The sequence below is a fragment of the Littorina saxatilis genome, linkage group LG3 (genome assembly GCF_037325665.1).
Source record: "Littorina saxatilis isolate snail1 linkage group LG3, US_GU_Lsax_2.0, whole genome shotgun sequence".
Classification (NCBI taxonomy): domain Eukaryota; kingdom Metazoa; phylum Mollusca; class Gastropoda; order Littorinimorpha; family Littorinidae; genus Littorina; species Littorina saxatilis.
Window position 1 is genome coordinate 20,752,674 of NC_090247.1, and position 24,479 is coordinate 20,777,152.

At 43.2% G+C, this 24,479-nt stretch overlaps 1 protein-coding gene across 1 annotated transcript in view; it reads left to right on the plus strand.

Annotated features, from left to right (window-relative positions):
• Positions 1-24,479, plus strand: part of LOC138961857 (AT-rich interactive domain-containing protein 2-like) — a 49,395-nt gene that overhangs the window by 10,910 nt on the left and 14,006 nt on the right. The window contains exons 3-16 of the mRNA XM_070333531.1: positions 354-451; positions 1,050-1,201; positions 1,572-1,790; positions 2,823-2,893; positions 3,229-3,301; positions 4,560-4,639; positions 5,183-5,259; positions 6,564-6,645; positions 8,496-8,592; positions 9,307-9,516; positions 10,031-10,207; positions 14,301-14,379; positions 18,355-18,489; positions 19,001-19,128. Coding sequence (XP_070189632.1) covers positions 354-451; positions 1,050-1,201; positions 1,572-1,790; positions 2,823-2,893; positions 3,229-3,301; positions 4,560-4,639; positions 5,183-5,259; positions 6,564-6,645; positions 8,496-8,592; positions 9,307-9,516; positions 10,031-10,207; positions 14,301-14,379; positions 18,355-18,489; positions 19,001-19,128 — 1,678 coding nt within the window. The remainder of the gene's footprint in view (positions 1-353; positions 452-1,049; positions 1,202-1,571; positions 1,791-2,822; positions 2,894-3,228; positions 3,302-4,559; positions 4,640-5,182; positions 5,260-6,563; positions 6,646-8,495; positions 8,593-9,306; positions 9,517-10,030; positions 10,208-14,300; positions 14,380-18,354; positions 18,490-19,000; positions 19,129-24,479) is intronic.

Below are 24,479 nucleotides of genomic sequence, written 5' to 3' on the forward strand. Positions count from 1 at the left end.
TTCTCTCACTTGACACAAAGGTTTTGATACAGTTTTGTTGAATGGGTTACTTTGAGAGATGTGTTCTACAGTATTTACTCTTCAGGTGCACTGTGTGGGCGTTTCAGGTGAACAATGACCTGTTGTGGGAGTTTGGAAGCAGTATGTTTTGTTGAATGAGTTACTTTGAGAGATGCATTGTATAAATGTGTATGCGTGTTCACTCATGAGGTGCACTGTGTGTGTTTCAGGTGAACAATGACCTGTTGTGGGAGTTTGGAAGCAGTATGTTTTGTTGAATGAGTTACTTTGAGAGATGCATTGTATAAATGTGTATGCGTGTTCACTCATGAGGTGCACTGTGTGTGTTTCAGGTGAACAATGACCTGTTGTGGGAAGACATACAGGAGGAGTTCAAGATACCTGTGGCCTGTACTAATGGTGCACAGGCCCTCAAGTACATCTACTTCAGGTACGTGCTCACCTTTCATTCTCACACTTGTCAAACCGTTGATCAACTGGAGGAAATCAGTGGCAGGTTTACAAAGGGTAGTTTGGGGGAGGAGTTCATGGTAAATTAAGAACTCTAAGGTGCTCTTTTACTTTTGTTTGAAAATGTACCTTGCAGCCATTTTGTTTGAGGGTGGGGGTGTTGTTGAACATAGTTTGTAAGCATTGAAATAGTTTCCCCAAAATGAAAATCAGTTGATTGGTGTGAATTAAAGTCGTAGACTATAGTGAATTCATAACAAGTGCAGTCTATCTATGTTGTTTATATGAGCTGGTAAACGTCCCTGAACATTGAAATCATGCAAAGGGATGTATGAGGAAAACCCTGTGCATGAGAAGTGTGATGTTCACAAGCAAATATTACTGCAGAAAGAAGCAAGGAAAAGGGATGGGATGTGGTCTAACTCTAAGAGAGAAGAAGATGAAACAGAGAAGCTGCATACAAAGTATAATTATGTTAATGCTGTGAAATAGTTCTCACCGGATGTCAGTTGCCAGCAGTTTATTTTTTAACAAGAGCATTGGAGATCCTTCCCTAACCACGTGTATCTATATTACAGATACCTGAACATCTACGAGAAGGTGAACTTCCTGGGCGTGGACCCAGACAGCAGTAGGGACGACCAGGAGGATGGACCGGCCAGGAAGAAAGTCTGCCTGCCTGTGGAGTCCATCCCCCTCACCTACAACTACAACCACCACAAGATACCAGGTCAGTCATCTGCTGTCATGTTGCTCCATATTGTAGTGTCTTGGTCTTCTTCTTGCTTAGCCTACTCTGTGTGTGTGAATGCGCATGTGTTGCTCTGTTGAAGTTTTTCTTTGAGTATAGGTGTGGTTTTCTTGAACAAGTTGAAGTGTGTGGAATGGTTTGATTGAACCTGTTCTCTGGATGTGTGTGTGTGGTTTCTTTACTGTAGTTATGACCTTCACTTTAAAATTTGTGAGGCGTTAGAAATGTACATTTTAACAGCACCCAAAGAAAACAAACAACGGTCAAAGTTCTCTTATCTTGTGTTCCTTTATGATTATTTTGGGATAATTTAATCTAAAAAGTGTTTTCCTTTTTCGTTCCCAACCAGACACTCAGCGAGCAGCCAGCAAGCTGTCCACAGACCTTGCACGCTTCAGCGACTATGAGAAGCTGGAAATGTCGCTGAGGTGTGGTTTGCCGAACGAGGTGGATTTTGCTGTGAACGTGTGTCTACTGCTGTCCAACGAAGGCAGACACGTGCTGAAGCTGAACAAGTCCCTCCACCTTCTCCCCCTGCTCATGGCAAACATCGGTATCTTCGACGAAGGTCAGTGTCTTTTGCTGTGGTATAAATGTCTGTCTCAACGTGCATGCATTTTTGTGGAGTGATAAACCATGGGTTTTGCTCAATCTTTTTCTTGATCATGTTTCTATTAGATTATCAAAGATTATCACACATTCGGCTAATGTGCTTGTTGAAGAGCAGTAAGTATTACTTGTGTTACATGCAGGGATGTCGTTAGGCATCGGACATTGACCGATTAAGAGGCTCAAATGTCCGATTCACATAGCCGCATGGCGGTCAGATGTCCTATCGTTTTGAACTGAGCGCTGGCATTGTCCGATAAGAACTCAATTCCTTCGGACAGCGCGATATTCGTTAATGTTCCTTTCAAGATACACATTTTCAAAAAGCGACCAAGCACTCTCGCGTACAGGTGCACTGAAGTTGTGCAATGTGGATCTTGCGTTTGGGTGACACCCGTCTGCAGCACATTAAAATAAGGAGTATGGGAGACAACTCCAACTGACTAAGTCTTGCGTCTGCTTTTGCTTTGACGCTCTGTGCTACATTAGGGTCAAAAACAGGGGGGAACACGGCGAGCGTCATTCTTGAAAATGAAAAAATTCTGACGTCCTATTGAAATTTCTGAAAGCGGTCAAATGTCCTATTGATGCTGAAGAGCTAGGACATTTGTCCTATAGGTATGAATTTGTAGCAACATCCCTGACGTGTATTATTTTGTGGCTAACGGGGACAAAGTGTACGCTTCAGAAGAATTAGTGTAGTGTATGAGACATTTGCATGTGCGTCATGAAGTTGTATTAGCAAAACATTATCAGCTTGATTTTGTCCAGAGTTTGTCAATGAACAATATGAGTAAAATGTAATGTGTTTGTAGATGTTTGCCACTAGATTGAGACATTGTTTGCAATGCTGGTAGTGTATGCATCTTTATTTTGTTCAAATACAAGGTAGAAACAATATTGGACATGTCTGTGGGTTTAACAGGTGTGTATCTTGGTGCTATATACTGCTTTTGTTTTGTTTTGTTTAACTCATGGTTTGTGTTTGCAGGCCCCGGTTCCATGGAGGATGTTATGCTTCACAGCTGGACACTGGGCGAGTCCAAGAGAGATTTTCTCAGGGTCAGTATTGATTGTGTACTGTTTTGGTATCTTGTCTTTTGGTTTTGTTTCTGACATTGTGAAAGGGGTACATCAGTTTTGTTTGTTGAGATTTGGGGGGGGGGGGGGGAAAGTGGGTATGAAACATGTGCTTATTGCGTCTCAGTATGCTCAGATTGTTTCTATTTCTATTTCTAGCGCCAGTGTTGAGAATTGCACTTAAATGAGAATGTTTGTTCTCGCGAAGCTTTCAATTTGTTTTCTTATTTGTAAGCTTTTATTTCTACAGCCTTTACATGAAATTTATTGGATGTTTCTGAAGAGATGTGATTCAAATAACTATTCTTGTATTTCAGTTTTGGCACGACACAGTGAATGATGACGCAGTTCGGCTGAGTATTTTTACCAGAAGTGGTGTCTACAAAAGAGGTGAGAAAACCCTTATGGCTTTTCTTTTTAAATATTTACCGGGTTCGTACAGAGTCCTTGAACCCTGGAAAACTCCTTGAAAATTGGAAAACCTTTTCCAGGCCTTGAAAAGTGCTTGAAAATAGAGTTTTGTTAAATAGTCATTGAAAAGTACTTGATTTTTCCAAATTGTTGCCCATACATTTCGTCAGCAGCTTGTCTTATTTAAAAAAAATGCAACCCCCTTTTTTTTCGTCAAATACAGTACACACATTTTGGGAGAATAAAAGATCGAGTGAAAACGAAAGTAGACGAACTAACTATTACTAGTCACCCGTAGTTGCTTCCCTTCCCGGAAGTTGGCAAGGCAAACAACTACGGAATGACTAATAGTTTGCAGACTTGAAAAACTGAAGGTAAGCTTGGTGCTTTGCATTAATTTGAGGAAAATCATGTCCTTGAAAAGCATTTATTTGGTCCTGGAAATGTCCTTGAAAACTCATTGAATTGTATCAGCTCTGCCCTGCAGGAACCCTGTGTTTATCTATATGCAGTTTTTGTCACACGTTCGTGTTTAATGTGTTGTTAGTGCATGATGTCTGAAGTTAAAAGTAGATCTTTTCATAGTTGGCAAGACTTTATGTCGCATTAACAGCATGCACAATGTTTTCTCATGGTGTACCTCTGAAGCAAGGTATCATTTGCTGCAGACGCATTTCATGATAGTTGATTTCGTTGCATACAATTTCAACCATTGTCAAAACTCTTCAGAGGTCTTCACAAATTTCAGCCTTTCAAACTATAAGTGTAATGTCAGTTTCTAGCAGAAAATGACGAGAAAAGTGACATTGGGTCTGAAGAAAAGTACTCAACTTGCTTGTCAAGAGAGGTACAGTGGAACCCCCCTTTTAAGACTCCCTCCTATTTAAGACTCCCTCCTATTTAAGACCCTGTTTTCTGACTTTCTGGTCATAACCTCTGTAAATTTACCCCCATTTTAAGACTATTTAAGACTCCCTCCTATTTAAGACCCTGTTTTCTGACTTTCTGGTCATAACCTCTGTAAATTTACCCCCATTTTAAGACTCCCTCCTATTTAAGACCCTGTTTTCTGACTTTCTGGTCATAACCTCTTTAAAATTACCCCCCTTTTAAGACTCCCTCCTTTTTAAGACCCGGTTTTCTCTGATTTTTGTAGATCTTAAAAGGGGGGTTCCTCTGTATTGACTGGCTGTGTGTAAGTGCTCAAGTGACCTCTTTGCGTTGTGTCAACTTTCAGAGGAGATGCTGGGGAGCGAGGTGCTCCACTTGGGGCGAGAGCTGGGCGTCAAGGACCCGGAGGGCCAGAGAGTCACACAGGCAAGAGACTTTGTGTGCAACAGTGGGGAAAGCCTACACTATTTTATAGTCTTCCTTTCAATCTTTCTTTTAAGGTGTAGAGCAATGCCAAAAGACTTAACTGTTTGAAGGAGTCTTCCTTTCAATCTTTCATTTCAATGTTTTAATTAAGACTGACATGGTCCGATACCCTTTTTAGTGTCATTTACATTTGAGTTGTGCATCGTATTAGTAACCATCTTACATTTTTGTTTTGTGAGCCTTTGTGCAGATGCTGGTGGTAGTACTTGCTTTTCTTAAAGAGGGGGGCTAGTACTTACCTATTAAAGAGAAGGATGAGCACTTACCTTTTTTAAGAGGGGGGTTAAGCACTTACTTTTCTTTAAGAGGGGGGTTAAGCACTTACTTTTCTTAAAGAGGGGGGTTTCTAGTAGAACCCACCAGCATGAATTTTCCAGATCATTACAAAAAATGCACTGTATACAAGACCTAGATAATAGGGAAGTAAACCATGGTAACCTTATGTTTGGATGAATTGTTATTGGTGATGTGTTGTGTCCCCAGCTTGCAATGCTGATCAGAAACCTGTCGTTTGAAGACGTCAACCAGCAGCTCCTGGCCTCCAGCCCTCTGGTGTTTAGGTGAGTCAGGCCTTTCTCCCTCTTCCTGCACACCGTTCTGCGTCAACAGGCAGCAAGAAGTCATAGTTATAGACCAATTCTGGAAATAACTTAGGTTTGTATGGGTTGTGGAAAGAGTGAATACCCTTGCTTTTAGTGAGACCAACAATTCACAGGTCAGTCACTAGCGAGGTGTGTGTCTAAAACAGGTGGACAAGGGGCACATGTGCTTTGTTTGTCTCAGTAAGAGCAAGGATGTTCACTCTTTCACAACCGGCACGGTTGGCCTAGTGGTAAGGCGTCCGCCCCGTGATCGGGAGGTCGTGGGTTCGAATCCCGGCCGGGTCATACCTAAGACTTTAAAATTGGCAATCTGGTGGCTGCTCCGCCTGGCGTCTGGCATTATGGGGTTAGTGCTAGGACGGGTTGGTCCGGTGTCAGAATAATGTGACTGGGTGAGACATGAAGCCTGTGCTGCGACTTCTGTCTTGTGTGTGGCGCACGTTATATGTCAAAGCAGCACCGCCCTGATATGGCCCTTCGTGGTCGGCTGGGCGTTAAGCAAACAAACAAACAAAGAAACAAACACTCTTTCACAACCCATACAAACCCGGCAGAGTTATTTCCGAACATTTTCTATGTATTGGTCAGTGGCTTTATTACTTTTCTACAGAAACTCTGTTTTGGAAGATGTAGGGGTTTAGAGGCGACACCTGGGCCGAGGTGCACGAGAAAGTTACCAACCAGCCGCGGTGTGGGATTGGTTTCAACGAATCAGACCCCGCGGTTTGTTCTCTCCCGTTTGGGGGGCACCAACTTTTGGTTCATGCACCTCAGCACTGATGTCTTTTCTGTATTCCTGTGTGGTATGGCAGTATTGTTTGTGTGCGAGGTGGTGTTTTTTTTTGTCGTGTGTCGGTTAGTGTGTGCTTTGCACGGTTGTCTATATGGTAAGATGAGCCTTCTGCGTGTAGACCTCCAAAAATCTTGAAAATAAGACTGACGGAAAAGAAGGCTTAACCCCTTGACTTCCGGAAGAATTTTGTTGAAGAATTAATTAAAAAATCGCAACATGCATGGTATAACACTTACACCAAACCGAAGAAAAAGTTATCCAGGGGAGGAAATAATCTTGTTACACTTTAAAGATCAATAAATAGCTGTGTATCCCTTAAATAGCTGTGTATCCCTTGTCAGAGTATTGATTTTTTCATCATGGCAAAAAACCCAATGTTCCCCATTCATACTTTGGCAGTCAAGGGGTTAAAAGAGAGGAAAATGAAGAGCAAATGTGATATGTTGAAGTGTTGTTGTGTGTCTGGCAGGTTCCTGATGCTGTGTGTGCACAACTCTTACGGCAGTCTACGGCAGCTGGCGCTCGACACCCTGGGAAACCTGGCTGCGCAGGTGGGTGGCAAAGATGCAATTTGACAAAACAAACATTTGTGGAAAATATTGTAGCGTGTTATCTGGCCTGTGTTAAAAACAGTCTTTTGGGGGTGCAAGCCTTGTAGCGTGTTATCTGGCCTGTGTTAAAAACAGTCTTTTGGGGGTGCAAGCCATGTGTACTGTACATCAGGTTCCTCCTCTGTCAACATGCCATGTCTGTGTTATGCTTGACTGTTGTTTGTACCCCCTACTGAGGCACATTGATGTAATACAAAGGGATTGGTTATGGACTTTACCCTACAGGTAATCATCAGTGCCAACACTTCTGTTCTACAGACGTGCAGGATGTTTATTTAAAATGCATCTCTCAGCTTGAAGAATCGTATTGATGGTCAGATTTGTTATTCTGTTTCTTGTGGATTGACCAACAAAGCCACTTTGTCCTTGATTTCATGATGACTAACTTTTTGTCATGCACTTTGTGTTTCAAGGGAGTTAAGAGAACTGTTAATTTTCTGTTGTCAGAACTTGCATGAGTGTTATTTCCCTTTTACCAGCTGCAGAATTTGATGTTCAATAGATGAGGCAGTTACTTAACTGGTGACAGCTGCTAAGGCATAAAAAGTGGTCATTTTCAATGACAATAGGGTTTTGATTGGCCGGAAATCACCCGCACTGTGTTCCCTGGCTGTCAGAGAAGAGTCACTTTCCTAGCAAAGCCTGCAAAATCCAATTTAAAAAAAAAAGTTCTAGGCTAGGGAGGAAAGAGAGGGTCGGTCAGGGAATCAGAAACAAGGATGTTTTAAAGAATGTTTGCCTAATGTATTAGATGACTAGAGGAATACCCGGCTTTGCCGGGGTGAATCGCGAGACAGAGGCAGACAGCGTGGCGGTTCACCACATTCACCTTTGAAGGCGAAGTCCTGTCAAACGGGATTGAGAATTTTAGAGCTTATTTCTTAGCCCTATATTATCTGTTGTGGCTCTCAAATGCCAGAACATACAGACAGACAAAAGCCGCTAGACCCCATCACAAACAGAATTCTAAAATCCACAGGTGTTGCCCACAAACACACACAAACACACACACACACACACAGAGAAGCCGTGTTTATATATATGTATCTATATCTATAAATATATAGAGATAGGTGACAGTGTATTTTTCGTGTGGCTATAAATTGATTCGACCTTTTCACTTTGACAGTAAGAACAACTTACGGGTGCAAGGGAAGCGTTCTGGACAGCGCAGTGACATTCTAAAAATAGTAACGTAGAAACGGGAATATGGATTGAAGCCACACGAAGGAAGGGAGATAAACGCAAAACACTGGAGAAGATAAGGAAGAGTTACTGGGAATGGTGAAATGAACAGAAAAACCAAAATCGGTTCAGCGCTGCGCGCTGAGAGCACGTGTTGAAATATCTCATCGATGATATTGTGTCCGGGGTGTAGCTGAATACGGTGTCCAAATTTGAAAAAGATCCACCGAGAACTTTGGCGTTGTGATGTGGTCTAGCGGCTTTGGTGTGTCGGTATGGGGGCCCGGGTAGCTCAGGTGGAACCAAAATCGGTTCAGCGCTGCGCGCTGAGAGCACGTGTTGAAATATCTCATCGATGAGGTTGTGTCCGGGGTGTAGCTGAATACGGTGTCCAAATTTGAAAAAGATCCACCGAGAACTTTGGCCGTGCATCGCGAACAGACAGACAGACACACAGACACTAGTCGTATATATATATAGATAGAAGATAGATAAGCAATAAATGGTTCAGCTCGCTCGGTGAGAAAAATAGCAGTGTATGGGAAAACCCAACAGAGGGTGATGATGTTGGTTACGGTGAATAACTTGAATACCTTGTGTGACAGATGGTGCTACAACCAGTGGAGACGACCACCACCAAGACGCTGGTCAACCTCATCAAGAAGTCCGTGGTGGAGGAGGACAAGTTTGTTGTTGTCAGAGGTAAGCTGCCGAGCTCAACATATCTCTCTTTCGGGACACTTCCCGTGATTAATTTTTTTTCAAGGTTGGTTACAAAATGTCATGTGTTTTTAAAGTGCTGTAGAGTTTACATCAAAGTTTACATCTCTGAAACAGTAGATACCATGCTTCTTCAGGCTTGTTCAATGACTCCCCTAATATATGCACTGACTGAACACACACACACACACACACACACACACACACACACACACACACACCCCACACACCCCCCCCCCTGCCCTTTAATCCACCAACCTCCCCCCCCCCCCCCCTTCCTCTCCTCTGAGATTTTTTCTCAGAACTTCTTTTGTGACAAAACGCATGTAATGAAAAAATTGAAAGAAAGGAGAGAAACAAAAATTAATTTTAACATGGTGACACTGCCAGGATAGTGTAAGATAGATTCTTTGTACACACCAACCTTTCCCCGTCCCACCCCCAGGCCTGGAGATGGTGAGCAAGCTGTGTGGAGAAGAACGAGGCCATCCTGTGCGAGTGTCTGGAGCAGGACACGTGTTGTGTATCATGTAATTTGACTCTCCTCTGTTTCCCCGTCCCACCCCCAGGTCTGGAGATGGTGAGCAAGCTGTTTCAGGTGGAGAAGAACGAGGCCATCCTGTGCGAGTGTCTGGAGCAGGACACGCGTTGTGTATCATGTAATTTGACTCCTCTGTTTTCCCGTCCCACCCCCAGGTCTGGAGATGGTGAGCAAGCTGTGTCAGGTGGAGAAGAACGAGGCCATCCTGTGCGAGTGTCTGGAGCAGGACACGTATTGCAGCATGGTGGAGCTGCTGACCGTGCATGACATCCAGCTGATCGTCCACGTGCTGGAGGCCCTCTACCAGTTGTCAGAGCTAGGGGAGACCACCAGCAACATGATCGCCCGCGTCAAGAATGCTGTCGGTGAGTGTTGTGCTTGGGCCATAGGTTGTGTAGCTTTGTGTTCTGGGTTTGTTTGCTTTTTTTGTGTATGTGTGTGATACAGTGAAAGAACTGTTCTCATGTTTGTTTATATTTGAGTTTGAATGTGTTCAAACTTAAATTTTCAGTGGTATTTGAGTCAGGCCGCAGAGGCAAAAGAACATAAATTGAAAAAGGATCCTTGTGAATTCAGTCTCCTTTAAACAGGAGCATGGTTTTTGCTGGTTTGTTCTCAATCATCTGACCAAATGATTGCTGGCCCTGCTACATTAGAGTCTGCATTCATGTGGAAGAGGCAAATTTAAGACTTCAAACTTCAAGGGAGGCATTTCATTTCTGCTTATAGGTTCATTCACAAAAGGAGCCCTACAATATTTAATGAAGGACATTTTAGACTTGACAGTTGAAAGGAGGCATTAGATTTCTCCTTGTAGTTTTGTTCGCATATGGAGCCCTTCAAAAATGAATGTAATTATTTTCATCCTTGGTTGTGCAGACTTGTTGGTGAACCTGATCACGGTGGAGGCCCAGTCGTACGGCCCCAACTCTCTGATCGGCATCAAGGTGGTGGAGTACGTGCCCCCGCCCGACGTCAACGCTGCCCCGTCATCATCAGCTACACCACAACCGTCACGCACCGTCATACAGTCCATCGCTCCCGGTCACTCGCCTGGTCAGTTGCTTTTACGCTTGTTGGTGATGTTTTGCGTGTAGCAGTATGGTTTATGGTGCCAGTGAGCTTTGTTCCACTGGTTCGAAAGGATTCAAATTGACTCCGTCTCACTTTCAGGGGTGGGACTTTTCCGCGAATCCGCGGACACAACTTACGAATTCCGCTGGAGTAATCTGTTTTTCCGCGTCCCATTTCATCACAGTATCTATAACTTGTTGACTGAATGATATGGAGAGAAGTGAAGATAGAACAGAACACTGGAGGCTTGAGAGTTAAGTTGTGCTGACTGAAAACTCCTGATAACTAATAGTAATTTTGAGCTTCAATGCATTTGGGCGTCACTTGTATCATACTTTTGCCAGTATTGGGTTATGGATACATGGTTCATTGCGTAAGTATGCACCATTACAATCTTACCATGGTTGTGTGAAAGGTTTTTTTTTTGTTTTGTTGGGTGGTGTCAGTGTGGAGAATGTCTTTTTTACCCGATCCAAACGAGTTGAATTTTAGTCTGGGGCGGGGATGTAGCTCAGTCGGTAGCGCGCTGGATTTGTATCCAGTTGGCCGCTGTCAGCGTGAGTTCGTCCCCACGTTCGGCGAGAGATTTATTTCTCAGAGTCAATTTTGTGTGCGGACTCTCCTCGGTGTCCGAACACCCCCGTGTGTACACGCAAGCACAAGACCAAGTGCGCACGAAAAAGACCTTTAATCCATGTCAGAGTTCGGTGGGTTATAGAAACACAAAAATACCCAGCATGCTTCCTCCGAAAACGGCGTATGGCTGCCTAAATGGCGGGGTAAAAAACGGTCATACACGTAAAATTCCACTCGTGCAAAAAACACCAGTGTACGTGGGAGTTTCAGCAGAAGAAGAAGAAGAATTTTAGTCACAGAATGCACCAGATTGCACAGATTTTAATGTACTGTTTAAAACAAAATCGGGGGAGCATTCCCCCGAACCCCCCTAGAAAAAATGGATTTCCTCTTTTTTCATCACAAGAGAGTCCCACCCCTGCACTTTAGTGAGAGAGAGTGTTTTTGTGTGTGTGTGAAATTCATAACTAAACAGCACTGGAACTGGGGGGCAAGCGACACATTTTCTTTTCATGTTGATGGAATAGGGCAGAAGAGACTAAACTGCCCATTCTTGTTGAGTCTGATTATTTATTCCCCGTCTCAGAACTGAGAAAGTTAATGCAGAACGTTTGACTATATTTCATTCTCATCTGTTCGAATTTGGCAAAGAGACCAATGTGCCTATTCGATAGATAGATAGATAATTTATTGCCAAGTGTACAATACATGAATGAACATAAAAAATACACGAGGAAAGCAGCTTGCTGTGTGATAAAAACAAAAATAAATAGCATTCATACATCACTGGCGCATAGCATCATACATACATGGGTAAGACAATTTGGTATCACAGTAACTAATACATACACTATACAGACATGGTGAGAACTATGAAACTCTAAGAGCTATCGGAACCACAATAAAAGTACGCAGAATAAGATAGGACCCCCCCCCCCCCCCCACTATCAACTACTGTAAGAACTGAACATGTTCCATACTGATAAAATGTACCTCTAAAACAGCACATAAAAATAAACTCTTCCAACACATCACAGTGGTTAAAGAACGACTAAAACTACTAAAACATACTAGATGTGTATTCCGGTAATATAACCAGCTGCTAAAACATAGTCTGGCTTCATCGCGTCACAGTGGTGTCACCATGCTAAAACCCACTCTATATATCACAGTATGTCATGTCAGCTACTAAAATCATACTCCTAGAGCATCCTAAAACGTGTCACAGTCTGTAGAGTTCATTTACCGGTTATTAAAAGCCAGGACAGCCTGGGGGTAGAAACTGTTTCTGAGTCTTGCCGTACGGCATCTGAGGGTTCTGAGCCTGCGCCCCGAGAGCAGAGGCTGGAAGAGATGACCAGCCGGGTGTGTGGGATCCTGCATGATGGACCTACATTTCCTCATCATGCGCAGGATGTGAAGGGAGTCTATAGAGGGGAGATCTCTGCCAATGATCCTGCTGGCAGCCCTAACGACCTTCTCCAGTTTTTCTTTCTCAAACTGGCAGGAGCTGCTGTACCAAACCGTGATAGAAAAGGTAAGGAGACTCTCTACAGCAGCCCTGTAGAACTGGGACATGATGGAGGAGGACACTTTGAACTTCCTCAGCTGTCTCAGGAAGTAGAGACGCTGATGGGCCTTCTTTACTGAAAGGTCAGTATGAACAGCCCAGCTAAGGTCATTGGAGATGGTCACCCCTAGAAATTTGAAGGAATCAACCTGCTCTACGTTCTCACCGCTGATGGTGAGTGGTAAGAGGGGAGTCTTTTTCTTCCTACGGTCAAAGACCATCTCCTTGGTTTTGGTGACGTTAAGGTCAAGGTCATTAGCCACACACCAGCCCGACACTCTCGCAACCTCCGCTCGGTACCCCGACTCATCACCGACACTGATCAGGCCTTCCAGAGTAGTGTCATCGGAGAACTTCAGGATGACTACTGAGGGGTCATGGCTCACGTTGTCGTTGGTGAAGAGGGAGAACAACAGTGGGGAGAGAACACACCCCTGTGGGGCACCAATGTTCAAGGTGATTGAGCTAGAAGTACTGCTGCCTACTCTTACAACCTGAGGCCTATCCAACAAAAAATCTAGAACCCACTTACAAAGGGATTCCTCGACGCACATGCCAGTGAGCTTGGAGAACAGTTTATGTGGAACAATGGTGTTAAAGGCAGAGCTATAGTCAATGAAAAGAACTCTAGCATAGCTACCAGACTTCTCCAGGTGCTCAACAATATGATGTAGACCTAAGGCTACTGCATCGTCCACGGAACGGTTGGCCCGATATGCAAACTGGTGAGGGTCAAGACTAGCATCAGTGGCTACCTTCAAGCGCTGGAGCACTAAACGCTCCAAACACTTCATCACGACTGAAGTCAATGCCACAGGGCGGTAGTCGTTGAGACCAGAAACGTTAGCCTTCTTCGGTACAGGCACCACAATGGAGCGCTTGAAGCATTTAGGAACATGGCACTGTTCTAGCGACTTGTTGAAAATGTCCGTGAAGACTGGAGCAAGTTGGTCTGCACACGTCTTCAGAGTCTGAGGAGTGATCCCATCTGGGCCTGCAGCCTTCCTGGGGTTCTGAGCCAAAAACAGTTTACGAACCTCGCTCACTTGGATAGGAAGTGGGCCCAGAGGGAGGGACGTTAGTGAAGGTGGAGACGTACATCCATCTGAGGGTGAAGGGGGGCCGTAGACGTCAGTCATCGCAGGGGGTGAAGGTGGTAGACCCCAGCCAGCCGGTGATGGGGAGCGGCCGTCAGCGACGTCTGTCGACGCAGAAGGTGGTAGACCCCAGCCCGCCAGTGAAGGAGGGCGGCAGCCAGCGACGTCTGTCATCGTAGAGGAAGGCCAGCTGCCCCCCGCCAACGAGCGAGGAAGACAGCCAGCGACGTCTGTCATCGCAGGGGGTGGAGGTGGAAGACCCCAGCCAGCCGGTGATGGAGAGCGGCCGTCAGCGACGTCTGTCATCGTAGATGAAGGGGTCGGAGGCGAGCAGCCAGGGACGTCAGCAGTCTGGCCTCCAGAGGATGGGCCATGGTGTCGCCTATCAAACCGCGCATAGAACTCGTTCAGTTTGTTTGGTAGGTCAGGGTCATCACTCACAGAACTAGCCTTCGACTTGTACTGAGTTATAGTTTGCAAGCCTTGCCACACAGAACGCGCATCATTTGATGCAAATTTCTCTTCTAATTTGTCTTTGAATACAGACTTGGCAGTTTGTATTGCCTTACGAAGGTCATATTTAGCTTTGCGTAGCATGTCTGCATCTCCGCTCCTGAATGCAGATTCTTTGGCTATGATACTGTCTCTAACCTCCCGTGTGAACCACGGCTTATCGTTCTGACTGATGGTGACTGACTTTGAGGGAACCACACTGTCAACACAGAAGTTCACATAGTCCGTTACTGTTTCAGTGAGCTCATATTGATTCATGTCAATACTGATTATGTACTTGTCTCAGAAGGTTAATGCATATCATGTTGCTGTGTTTCAGGTTTCCCTGTCCAGCACTCCTCCCATCTATCACCCGCAGAACAGGCCAGAGCGGACGTTGAAACCACCGCCTCGAATTGGTAAGTTGCCTTGCTTTTAGTTTGACCTCCTTATGTTGAGTGCTTATTGGGAGTAGCAAGAGGAGAAGAAACAAACAGAAATTGGCATTAAATTACATATTCTTACTCCGCATCATATGCTTTGACCTAGTCTGAGATGCTTATCGTCTGAAAAAATCGCTTGCCGTCAAATTAACACTATTGTGACTAGCACTGCCACGGCGTTTACGTCCTGCCTGCCCAAGCTTGCCACCAAGAAACTTCCCAAAAATCAGTAACTGTAAAGAAATCTGTCTAGCAAGCTTGAATTAAGTCCAATCACCACCAAATTGTGTGTACTAATTCAAAAATGGATGCCCAGTTCAGTCGTGCTATTTATAAGTTTGTCACGCGATTTGTTTTAGCAAAGGGGGGTGAAAGGGGGGTGAAAGGGGGATAATTTGTGTTTTTTAACGTTTTTTTGTGTGTGTTTTATTTTCTACTGCTTTTTTTAAAAGTTATTTTTTAACAGAAAGTATTATAAATAATGTTATAACCAAACAAGGTGTAAAACCTATGAATTAGCTGAAATATTGTTAACATTGTACACAGAAATAAGGAGACAGTACAAAGAAAAAAACAAGCAAATCACGCATTCACTCACAGCATCCTGACTCAAATGAAACAAAACTGTAGATCTAACACTCACCAAATGATGTCTAGGTAATCCATATTGAATATAAGTCACATTTTCACAACAAAGTACCAACTGTACACCTATGAACAATTCCAAAAGGATTTGAAGGCTCCAGCCATCCATTGTTATCAGTGCTGCCACGCCCCCATAGCTCCTGCACGATTCCGAGATACATGTTCGTCTAGCAGTATCACCGCCAACCACGTGTAGTTTGCCGACTCGTACTAGCAACAACGGGACTGTTTCTTCCTCACTTTCACTGCTTGTATCGCTTTCGTGAGGCGAAAACGATACGTCCGAATCATGCTCTACGGGATCCTCTAGGTCCAACATCCGAAGAATCTCCTCCCGAGACAAGGCTCGCCTTTGATTCATTTTTTTTCCTCAAAAACGCACACAAATCAGGCGGATTTGCAAATGGCAGAAGGGGACGCCAAGTGTATCAAGGGAAACAACTCAATTTATTTGCAAGCTTCAAAAACCGGGAAGCAATCACGAGTCGTGTACCTTGTATGTCTAATACTAAAATAGTCGCTTCCCGTCCGTGGGCGTTGCAGCGCTATTACTAATATAGTCGCATCCCGTCACGAAAGTGTTAAGGGAAGCAACCCTTTAGAAAAACACTGACTCAGTGAGTTAGTCAGTTGGTTAGTCTATGTGGGTTGTCCCCCTTGCCGTAGGTCGCGCTATCGCCAACATCCCGCGTGATCATACGTGGACATATCATACGACTTTTTCAGCTCTGCGGATCAGGTCGTCGGATTTTTCGCTCCTGTGATTTTTTGCCTTTTGCCTTTGAGCTTGAGGTTTACCGGTCACCTGCCGTCTTCCTATTTCACCTGTTGGGTCAGATCTTTCTTGTTTGGTTTTGATTTTGACTTTGGTTTTCGACCACATTTTACGTTCCTGGGTTCGAACCCCGGCTGGGTCATACCTAAGACTTTAAAATTGGCAATCTAGTGGCTGCTCCGCCTGGCGTCTGGCATTATGGGGTTAGTGCTAGGACTGGTTGGTCCGGTGTCAGAATAATGTGACTGGGTGACACATGAAGCCTGTGCTGCGACTTCTGTCTTGTGTGTGGCGCACGTTATATGTCAAAGCAGCACCGCCCTGATATGGCCCTTCGTGGTCGGCTGGGCGTTAAGCAAACAAACAAACAAATTCACAAGGCAGGTCTGCTGCCTTTCTCAAGGTGAGACGTTCTGCAATCTCTTCTACTTTGAAGCAGATTGGTTGCTCCATCAATGGTGGAGTTATTTCGGGTGTCATCAAGGGCGCTGCTCTGAATGAAGCCCGAGACCGCACTCCAGTCCCCTTAATGGGACCTGTTCTTGGTCCTTGAATTTTTGCGTTCTCCTGACTTTGGGCCGTTGCAAACAGCAAGTCTGACCAATTTGACTAGAAAAGCGCCCCTTCTCCTGTTGCTTGCTCCTGCACGTAGAGGCAGCGAGGTTCATGCTATTTCCGGTCGCCCGGAAGATATCAGTTATCACTCATGAGGCTGATGGCTCTATTTCTCTCAGGTTTCGCCCAGGCTTCCTGGCCAAAAAAACAGAGACCAGATCAGCCTTCACCGGTCCTGTCTATCAGACCGCTTAGCCAGATCCTAGCAGCAGATGACCCTGATATGGTTAACTGCCCGGTTAGAGCTCTTGACCTTTACCTTCGGTGTACACAGCCCATTAAAGCTAAGAATCAAAAGCTACTGTTCATTTCAGTGAACACCAAAAGAGGAAAAGATATTTCCAAACTTACTCTGACTCGGTGGATCTCTTCGCTCATCAGACAGGCATATGAATGGTCTCTCACCAAGATAAAAAGAGGGGGGGGGGGGGGTGCGCTCTGTTCTCCCTCTGACCAAGGCTCGGGTGCACGAGTCTAGAGCTTGGGCTTCCTCCTTAGCTGTTCTTCGCTCCCGAAGATTGGAGGAAGTGCTTCACACTGCCTATTGTAAGTCTGATGATGTTTTCATCAACTTTTATTTGCGAGACATCGCCGGCATGTGCCAAGATGGGTCCCGTTCTCTTCCTGCCCTGGTAGCAGCGGGACAGGTTCTAGCCAGAGCTTAAACTAGGGGCCTAAAGTATGCTATAGGTTTCCTGCACCAGGTTTTTGCTATCTGCATATATGTGATTCGGAGTAAGAATGTAATTTAATTGAAAATTTTAATAATAAATTTTCATTTGATTAATATACTTACCTGAATCACATAGGTAATTCCCTCCCTACCATCCCCGCACTATAGTTTCTATGTATATTTTAAAGTCGTATGATATGTCCACGTGTGATCACGCGGGATGTTGGCGATAGCGCCACCTACGGCAAGGGGGACAACCCACGTAGACTAACCAACTGACTAACTCACCGAGTCAGTGTTTTTCTAAAAGGGTTGCTTCCCTTAATTTGACGGCAAGCGATTTTTTCAGACGATAAGCATCTCAGACTAGGTCAATGCATTATGTGATTCGGGTGAGTATATTAATCAAATGAAAATTTATTATTAAAATGTTCGAGTATTGAGTATTCAGATCAATTAGGGACTGCAACTCGCGCATCGGTTTACACAGTCACAGCCGGCGCTTTTCCAGTGCCAACTGAATTATCCTCTCAGGCACAGATCCCTGGCCCAATGGGACCGACGGATGAGGACGAGTATTTATCTCCTCCGTGATTGTTGAGGATGATAGATGTTCCGAATCCAACGGGTCGTGCCTATTCAGGACTAGCACTGGCTATACGCTACAAATGGGATCGTGTAGATAGTTTGTTTTGATAGGTTCAGGGGATGATATGGGAGAGAACTGTGTCCAGCAACTTTATGAACGCTGTATTCAGCATCAGTGTTGTGTTGTTCCCCTTTGGCTGATTTTGCTCCAAGGCAGTACAGCTACAGCATTTACCTACAACTGAGCTGGCACATTCCATGATCAGATAGTCGCTGAATGCACATGAGTTGAACAAGGGAAAAAAAGCTTTTGTGTGTAGTCTAGCTATATAATAATAATAATAATAATAATAATAATAATAATAATAATAATACGAATATTTGTAACGCGCACATATCTCACCAACAGGCGACTCAAGGCGCACACACACTCATTCACACACACGGAGACTTAAAGTCACTAACACACACACACCATCAACCATTTAAATATGTACATATACTGTGGATAGTAAGACTTTGTTCTCAAAGTCTTCTCATTAAGGAATTAAAATACATCCTTAATCACCATTGACTTCAAAGAAGAGCATCCCTTTGAAATATCCTTTATTTTGATTCCTGGGTAAAATGTGTGATACATGTATTGACTGTGCAGGCTTCAAGGCACGTTTGAGGGCAAGAAAGGCAGCTGTATAACTCAGGCTGACCTGTTTGCCGACTACCAGCAGTTCTGTCGCAAGTTTGGAGTCGCTGACTCCCTCTCCACGTCAGACTTTGTCACAATTGTCAAGTAAGTACTTGCTTGCCTTGTGATGCTGTATGGAAATCAGAAACTGGTAGAATGTTGACATTCTAAATCAAGAATAAAAAACCCAAGAAAGGTTACATTTTTAAAAATTTAATTCAGGACAAAGCAAAACATCCACAAGAAGCTTTTCAAGTATTGAGTATTCAGAAATTGTACTGAAATGTGACATTGTTTCCTAGAACGATGTAATGCTCATTAGTATGTTGGGAGTCTACCATGGGATAAAATAATACATTCTTGATGATGAAAATGATACAGTTTGGTCTTGCTGAAAAGACAGACACAGAAGAATAGTGGAGATGCAGGGGATAAGAGGGGGGAAGAGAGAGAGAGGCGCAGAGAACAGACAGAGAGAGAACGAGAGAGAGAGAAAGTGAGAGAGTGGGAAAGAAAGAGAGAGACAAAGAGAGAGACAATATGGCAGGGGGATGTGGAGACATCAGAGAGAAAAACTGCATCCTTACAAATACATTGTTTCCATGGCTACTTACAGGTCAGCAATCCCACACACCACGGTGACAGAAGTGGACAAGGGTGGCGGTGAAAAGGAGCCGGTGGTGAGGGGGGTGTGCCGGCGAGCCATTCCCAGACCCTTTGCTATCCTGGCAGGTTCCGACAGAGGTGAGTTATCTTTTCATTTCAGTCTTTTCTCCACCTCTTCTCTTGCATCTGCCTAGAGTGTTAATGCTGAAATGCGTGTCTGGGTGCCAGCAGGTATCCCCTCCTTTGTGAAGATTCTTCTTGTTCTTGTTCTTCTTCTTGTTCTTCTTCTTGTTCTTCTTCTTCTTGTTCTTCTTCTTGTTCTTCTTCTTGTTCTTCTTCTTCTTGTTCTTCTTGTTCTTCTTCTTCTTGTTCTTCTTCTTCTTGTTCTTCTTCTTGTTCTTCTTCTTGTTCTTCTTCTTCTTGTTCTTCTTCTTGTTCTTCTTCTTGTTGAACATTCTTCTTCTTGTTCTTCTTGTTCTTCTTCTTCTTGTTCTTCTTGTTCTTGTTCTTCTTCTTGTTCTTCTTCATGTTCTTCTTCATGTTCTTCTTCTTCTTCTTCTTCTTCTTCTTCTTTTTGAACTTCTTCTTCGTTTGACGGTTCTTTATGAAGCAATGCAGTGTTGTTCTCAGGCCTTGGTTTTAGGTCACTGGTGCATATTTTTTTGGGTCTGCCGCATTTGTCTGACCCTTGCCAGACGACCATCCAAAAGGACATTTGGCCCTCATCTATTTTCAGTCCAGGTAGAACTGACCTATTGTTATTACTGGAAATGCTTCAAAAGGTTACCGTCCGATTCAGTCCATAAGGCTTTGTGTTTCTTCTGCTAATCGTCTTTTGCTGGGTGCGATCTTCTGTTGATGCTTGTTATGGACAGAGTGCATCAGAGAGAGAGAATGTGGAATAAAAAAAACAATAGACAGAGAGAAGACAGTGGATAAAGTGGTAACCCAATAGCACAATAGCATATTTAATAAAATCCAAAAACAAAGCGACTGCCAACGTTCCAAAATTCAGAATAAAAAAACAAGAACGGTAGGTTGTTGAAAAAAGACACGTTCCAACAACCTACCTTTCTTGTTGTTTGATTCAGCATATTTCATAGTTTTCACTTGACACAAGGCTTTATGCTGTGCTTGCAAGCAAAGATAACTAATGCACCAAGGATTGTGTCTTTGTGTTGTTTCTGCTGCTATCATATTCTTGACTGTTCTGAACAAGTTGCTGCTCCGTCTAACCTGCTTCAAGTACAATTGACTGATGTAAACAAGCAGACACTTTTTGATACAATACAATACAATAACTTTATTAATCTCTAAAAGAGAAATTGCATTGCTGAGCGTTTGTGTCTGTAATAATAACATACATAAAACATTCAAAATAAACATTTGTTCTTTGTCCTGAGAAAATACAGCACATTGGTTATCACATAAGAAAGTATATTAAAAATAAATTAACATGCATTCACCATCAACAATGCACAAACGAAAGTCAGCACCTTGCCGGTTATCACATATTGTCATTGATATCTGTTTTCTCTTTTTCAACAACAACCATCTTACGCAAACACAAGTCATCATCAATCAAATTTTCCCCACATACTTTTGAGATCAATTCTATTGGATATATTAGCTACTGAAGACATTGTTACACATGGCAAGGAAGTTCATACTCTTGAACTTTAAGATTTATGCACAGGTTAATTGGGTACATGGGCATACGCTAGCTAGTCGAGATAAATGCCTGGCTTCTGTTAAATTATTGTCTTAGCTTACAGTTCATATTTATCATTGCCAAGATCTGTTGGGTTGCGATCGCGTGCAGAGAATGTGGAATAAAAAAAACAATAGACGGAATCAACTGACCTTTGACGATGTGTAATGTAGTAGGAAGGCGCATGTTGAAAAAATGTCAAGCCCATTTATTCGCTACTTTAGCTTTTGTTTAAGAGATTAATTGTCTTGGAAATTACAAAACTTTTGCTTGTTTTCTGTGCATTGTGGTAAGAAGCTGTGCGAATCGTCACATTTAGTAAAGTAGGTCATTTCAACAGTACCAAAGGTCAAGTCTTCAGGATGCACTGACCTTTTCTCTCAGCTGTATTACGTTACCTGTCAGGTGGAAATGCATGAAGATCGTCAGCTTGATGAATCATCAGAATGGCAATTAGCATTACCAAAGCTCTTTGAACAAAACACATAATGATGTGAGATGGGTTTGTGTGTGTGTGCACAAACTATTGTTACGGAAGTGGACAGATTTAAGTTTCTTTTTACTGCTTTTCTTCTCGAGTGGTTAATATATTCATACACAAACAAGCCCATAAAAAAACAATCGTCCTTCGTCCTTTCAAGACGGATTTGAATATGTATGAATTTCCTCTTACATCAGATCGAATAACGAGCAGAACTTCATTTGAAACTATCTATACCTCTTTAGTTCTTGTTATGTAGAACACTTCTTGTCAACCCTGCGGCGTGACATTTGAGAAGGGAATTCATTGTTATGTAACCGAGTGCCGACACACTACGATCACCTCGGAAGGCGAAGTGCAATCAAACAGGATTGAAAATGTTAGGGCCAATTTCTTAGCCCTATAAAAACTGTTATGCAAACCCGAAGGTTTCCATGAACATACAATCGGAAACCACCAGACCCCATCACAAACAGAATTCCACAATCCACCGGTGTTGACTTAAAGGCCAACAACTCGAGTGCAGAGTCTGCTGTGAAAGGAGCGGTAGCCTCCCCTGTCACAATCGCCCCCGTTTGAATGAACTTCGTCCCGAAGTTCCGAACCGGGGGACCACTGTCCATCCCAAGTTCGCAGTATGGGAACAGCACGAAAATGTTCAGTGGTCATATTATGCCATTACCTGAACATATCATGCCGAGTCCCATCCCTGCTCGCAAGCGCCAGATGTAACCGAGTGCCGACACACTACGATCACCTCGGGAGGCGAAGTGCAATCAAACAGGAATGAAAATGTTAGGGCTAATTTCTTAGCCCTATAAAAACTGTTATGCAAACCCGAAGGTTTCCATGAACATACAATCGGAGACCACCAGACCCCATCACAAACAGAATTCCACAATCCACTGGTGTTGACTTAAAGGCCAACAACTCGGGTGCAGAGTCTGCTGTGAAAGGAGGGGTAGCCTCCCCTGTCACAGTTATACAGTGGAATCCCTTCAATAAGACTGCCAAAAATGTGAGAAAATATGCCTTTAAATGGGGATAAAAATTAGCAGAAATTAAAAGCAAGGTTGAATGGAGGTACGTGTACATTTAAAAACACCATGAACCAAAGATATGAAAAGCAAAGTCGAAAAAGGGAGAGAGTCTTACGTTTAACTCTGTTTTAAGAGATGTGTGTGTGTGTGTGTGTGTCACTGTATGTGTGTCACTGTGTGTGTGTGGGTGGAGGGGGGGGTTCGTAAATAAGGGGTTTCACTGTATGCATGTTAAGTTCGGATTATGAGGAATCCTCATGCTTCTAACACCAGGAAGGTGTGGCTTTCTGCTTTGTACTAAAATGTCACACAGAATTGATTTTGCTGTCATACCTGTTTTTCCATTTACTGCAATGGTGACAACTGTGATATGTGAGCCTATTATTTATCTAGCTCATTACACTTGTTGTTAAAGTTCATTGCCTTACTTTTGAACGACCTTGATGTTCTTCTTCTTCTTCCAATTTATGAACTGAGTCCTTTTGGACGTTTCAAGTTTAGCAACGTGTTTTTTTTCTCTCTTTGGAAATGTCCTCTTTTTTTTCTTCTGATGTAATGTTTTGTATGTTTTCTGTTCTTCACAATGAATTTGTGTAATGTCAATTGTGTATGACTTGCCGTTCTTTTCAGCAATTTTAACAGAAAAATGACATCTCATGACACCTGTGTTTGTAGAAGATGACATACACATGCTCACAAGTGCTCTCAAAGATGCACACCAATGGCCATAGGGAAAATTGTTTAGTATTGTCCCTCCCAATCGTCCCTCCCAACCACCAATTTAAAGATTCACTCCTGTCAACACTTTGGTCCTTTACTTCCCAGCATGATTTATAGCTACCTTCCTGACAATGTAAAAGATTGTGTAAATCACCACAAGTCGATCCAGGCTTTTACATGGGGTAGCAGCAAATTTCACTTGGACAGAGAGGAAAATGATACTGCTCGCTGCGCACAGTGGAACTTGTTTTCCTGAGTTCTCTTTACAGATCAATACAGGTGTCAGTTACAACAATAATTCTGCATCAACGAAAACACAAATGTCAATTCAGCATCAACAACATCAAGATTGTCAATTTAGCATCAACAAAACGTCATTCGCCATCAACATTTTCCAGTACCATTCTGCAGAAAGAAGCTAGGCTATAGATTGTTGGTATGTGTGTAAGTAAAAGGGTACTCTAATGTGTAAAAGCCTGGATCAGTGAACGGTGATTGACAAGATGATTTGCATGAGAAGGAAGTTACTTGTAAAGTACACTGTGTTGCTGCCCCCCCCCCCCCCCCCTCCCCTTTGATCAAAGTGCATGATGTACACATACAGTTGCCCTGTCAATGCCTGTGTCCGGTGCATGTAGTACTGTGCAGTCTGTTGTTACAATGTTGTGGCTTAGCTTTTGGTTTCATGGGTAAGGCTGGGGTGCAAGTCGGTGTTGTTGTTCTGCATAAATATGGCTGTTATGTGTTGTTTTGTGAGGTAAAATCAGTGTCTTCAGCATGTGAATGCAAATATTTTGGCTGCCCTAATTTTCTGTCTTAACAATGCCTTGTACTTTTGAATACAATTTCATGCAAAAAACAACAAAATAAGGGAGCTTGCAGTTTGAGTATGACGCTTAAACTGTGTTTTATCTGGAAGGGTAAAATTTGTATGAGTGTTCAAGCTTTGCGTACTTAAATTCTTGACATCATTAACAAACTTAAAGTCAGTTATAGCAGTGAAAAACACAATATATTAAGGTATCCATGAGAAATGGCATGGAAGATGCAATTACTTGAATAGGGTCTGTAGCAAATTCTGGAGAGATAAATATCACAATATGTTGACAAATCTCACCTGCTTTTCTACTGTGGAAAATTCTGGAGAGATAAATATCACAAGATATTGACAAATCTCACCTGCTTTTCTACTGTGGAAAATTCTGGAGAGATAAATATCACAAGATATTGACAAATCTCACCTGCTTTTCTGCTGTGGAAGTCATCTGCCGTTGTACATGGGAACAGTAGACATCTCTCGCCCACATGAAAGTATAAACTCATAAAACATGTATTACTCTCACGCCCACCAACCACACAGGCTGGTCATATACATTTGTCATCATTTTCACGAGTTTTCATTCACAAACACCTGGTAAATAAATCTCATGTTCCCCATGCAATAACTTGAGGTGGTGAATGGGTTTGAGCTTTCATGTGAAACGTGGATTGTCAAAATAAAAGCCAATCAGGCTGATTGTTGATGTGTGGAACCATC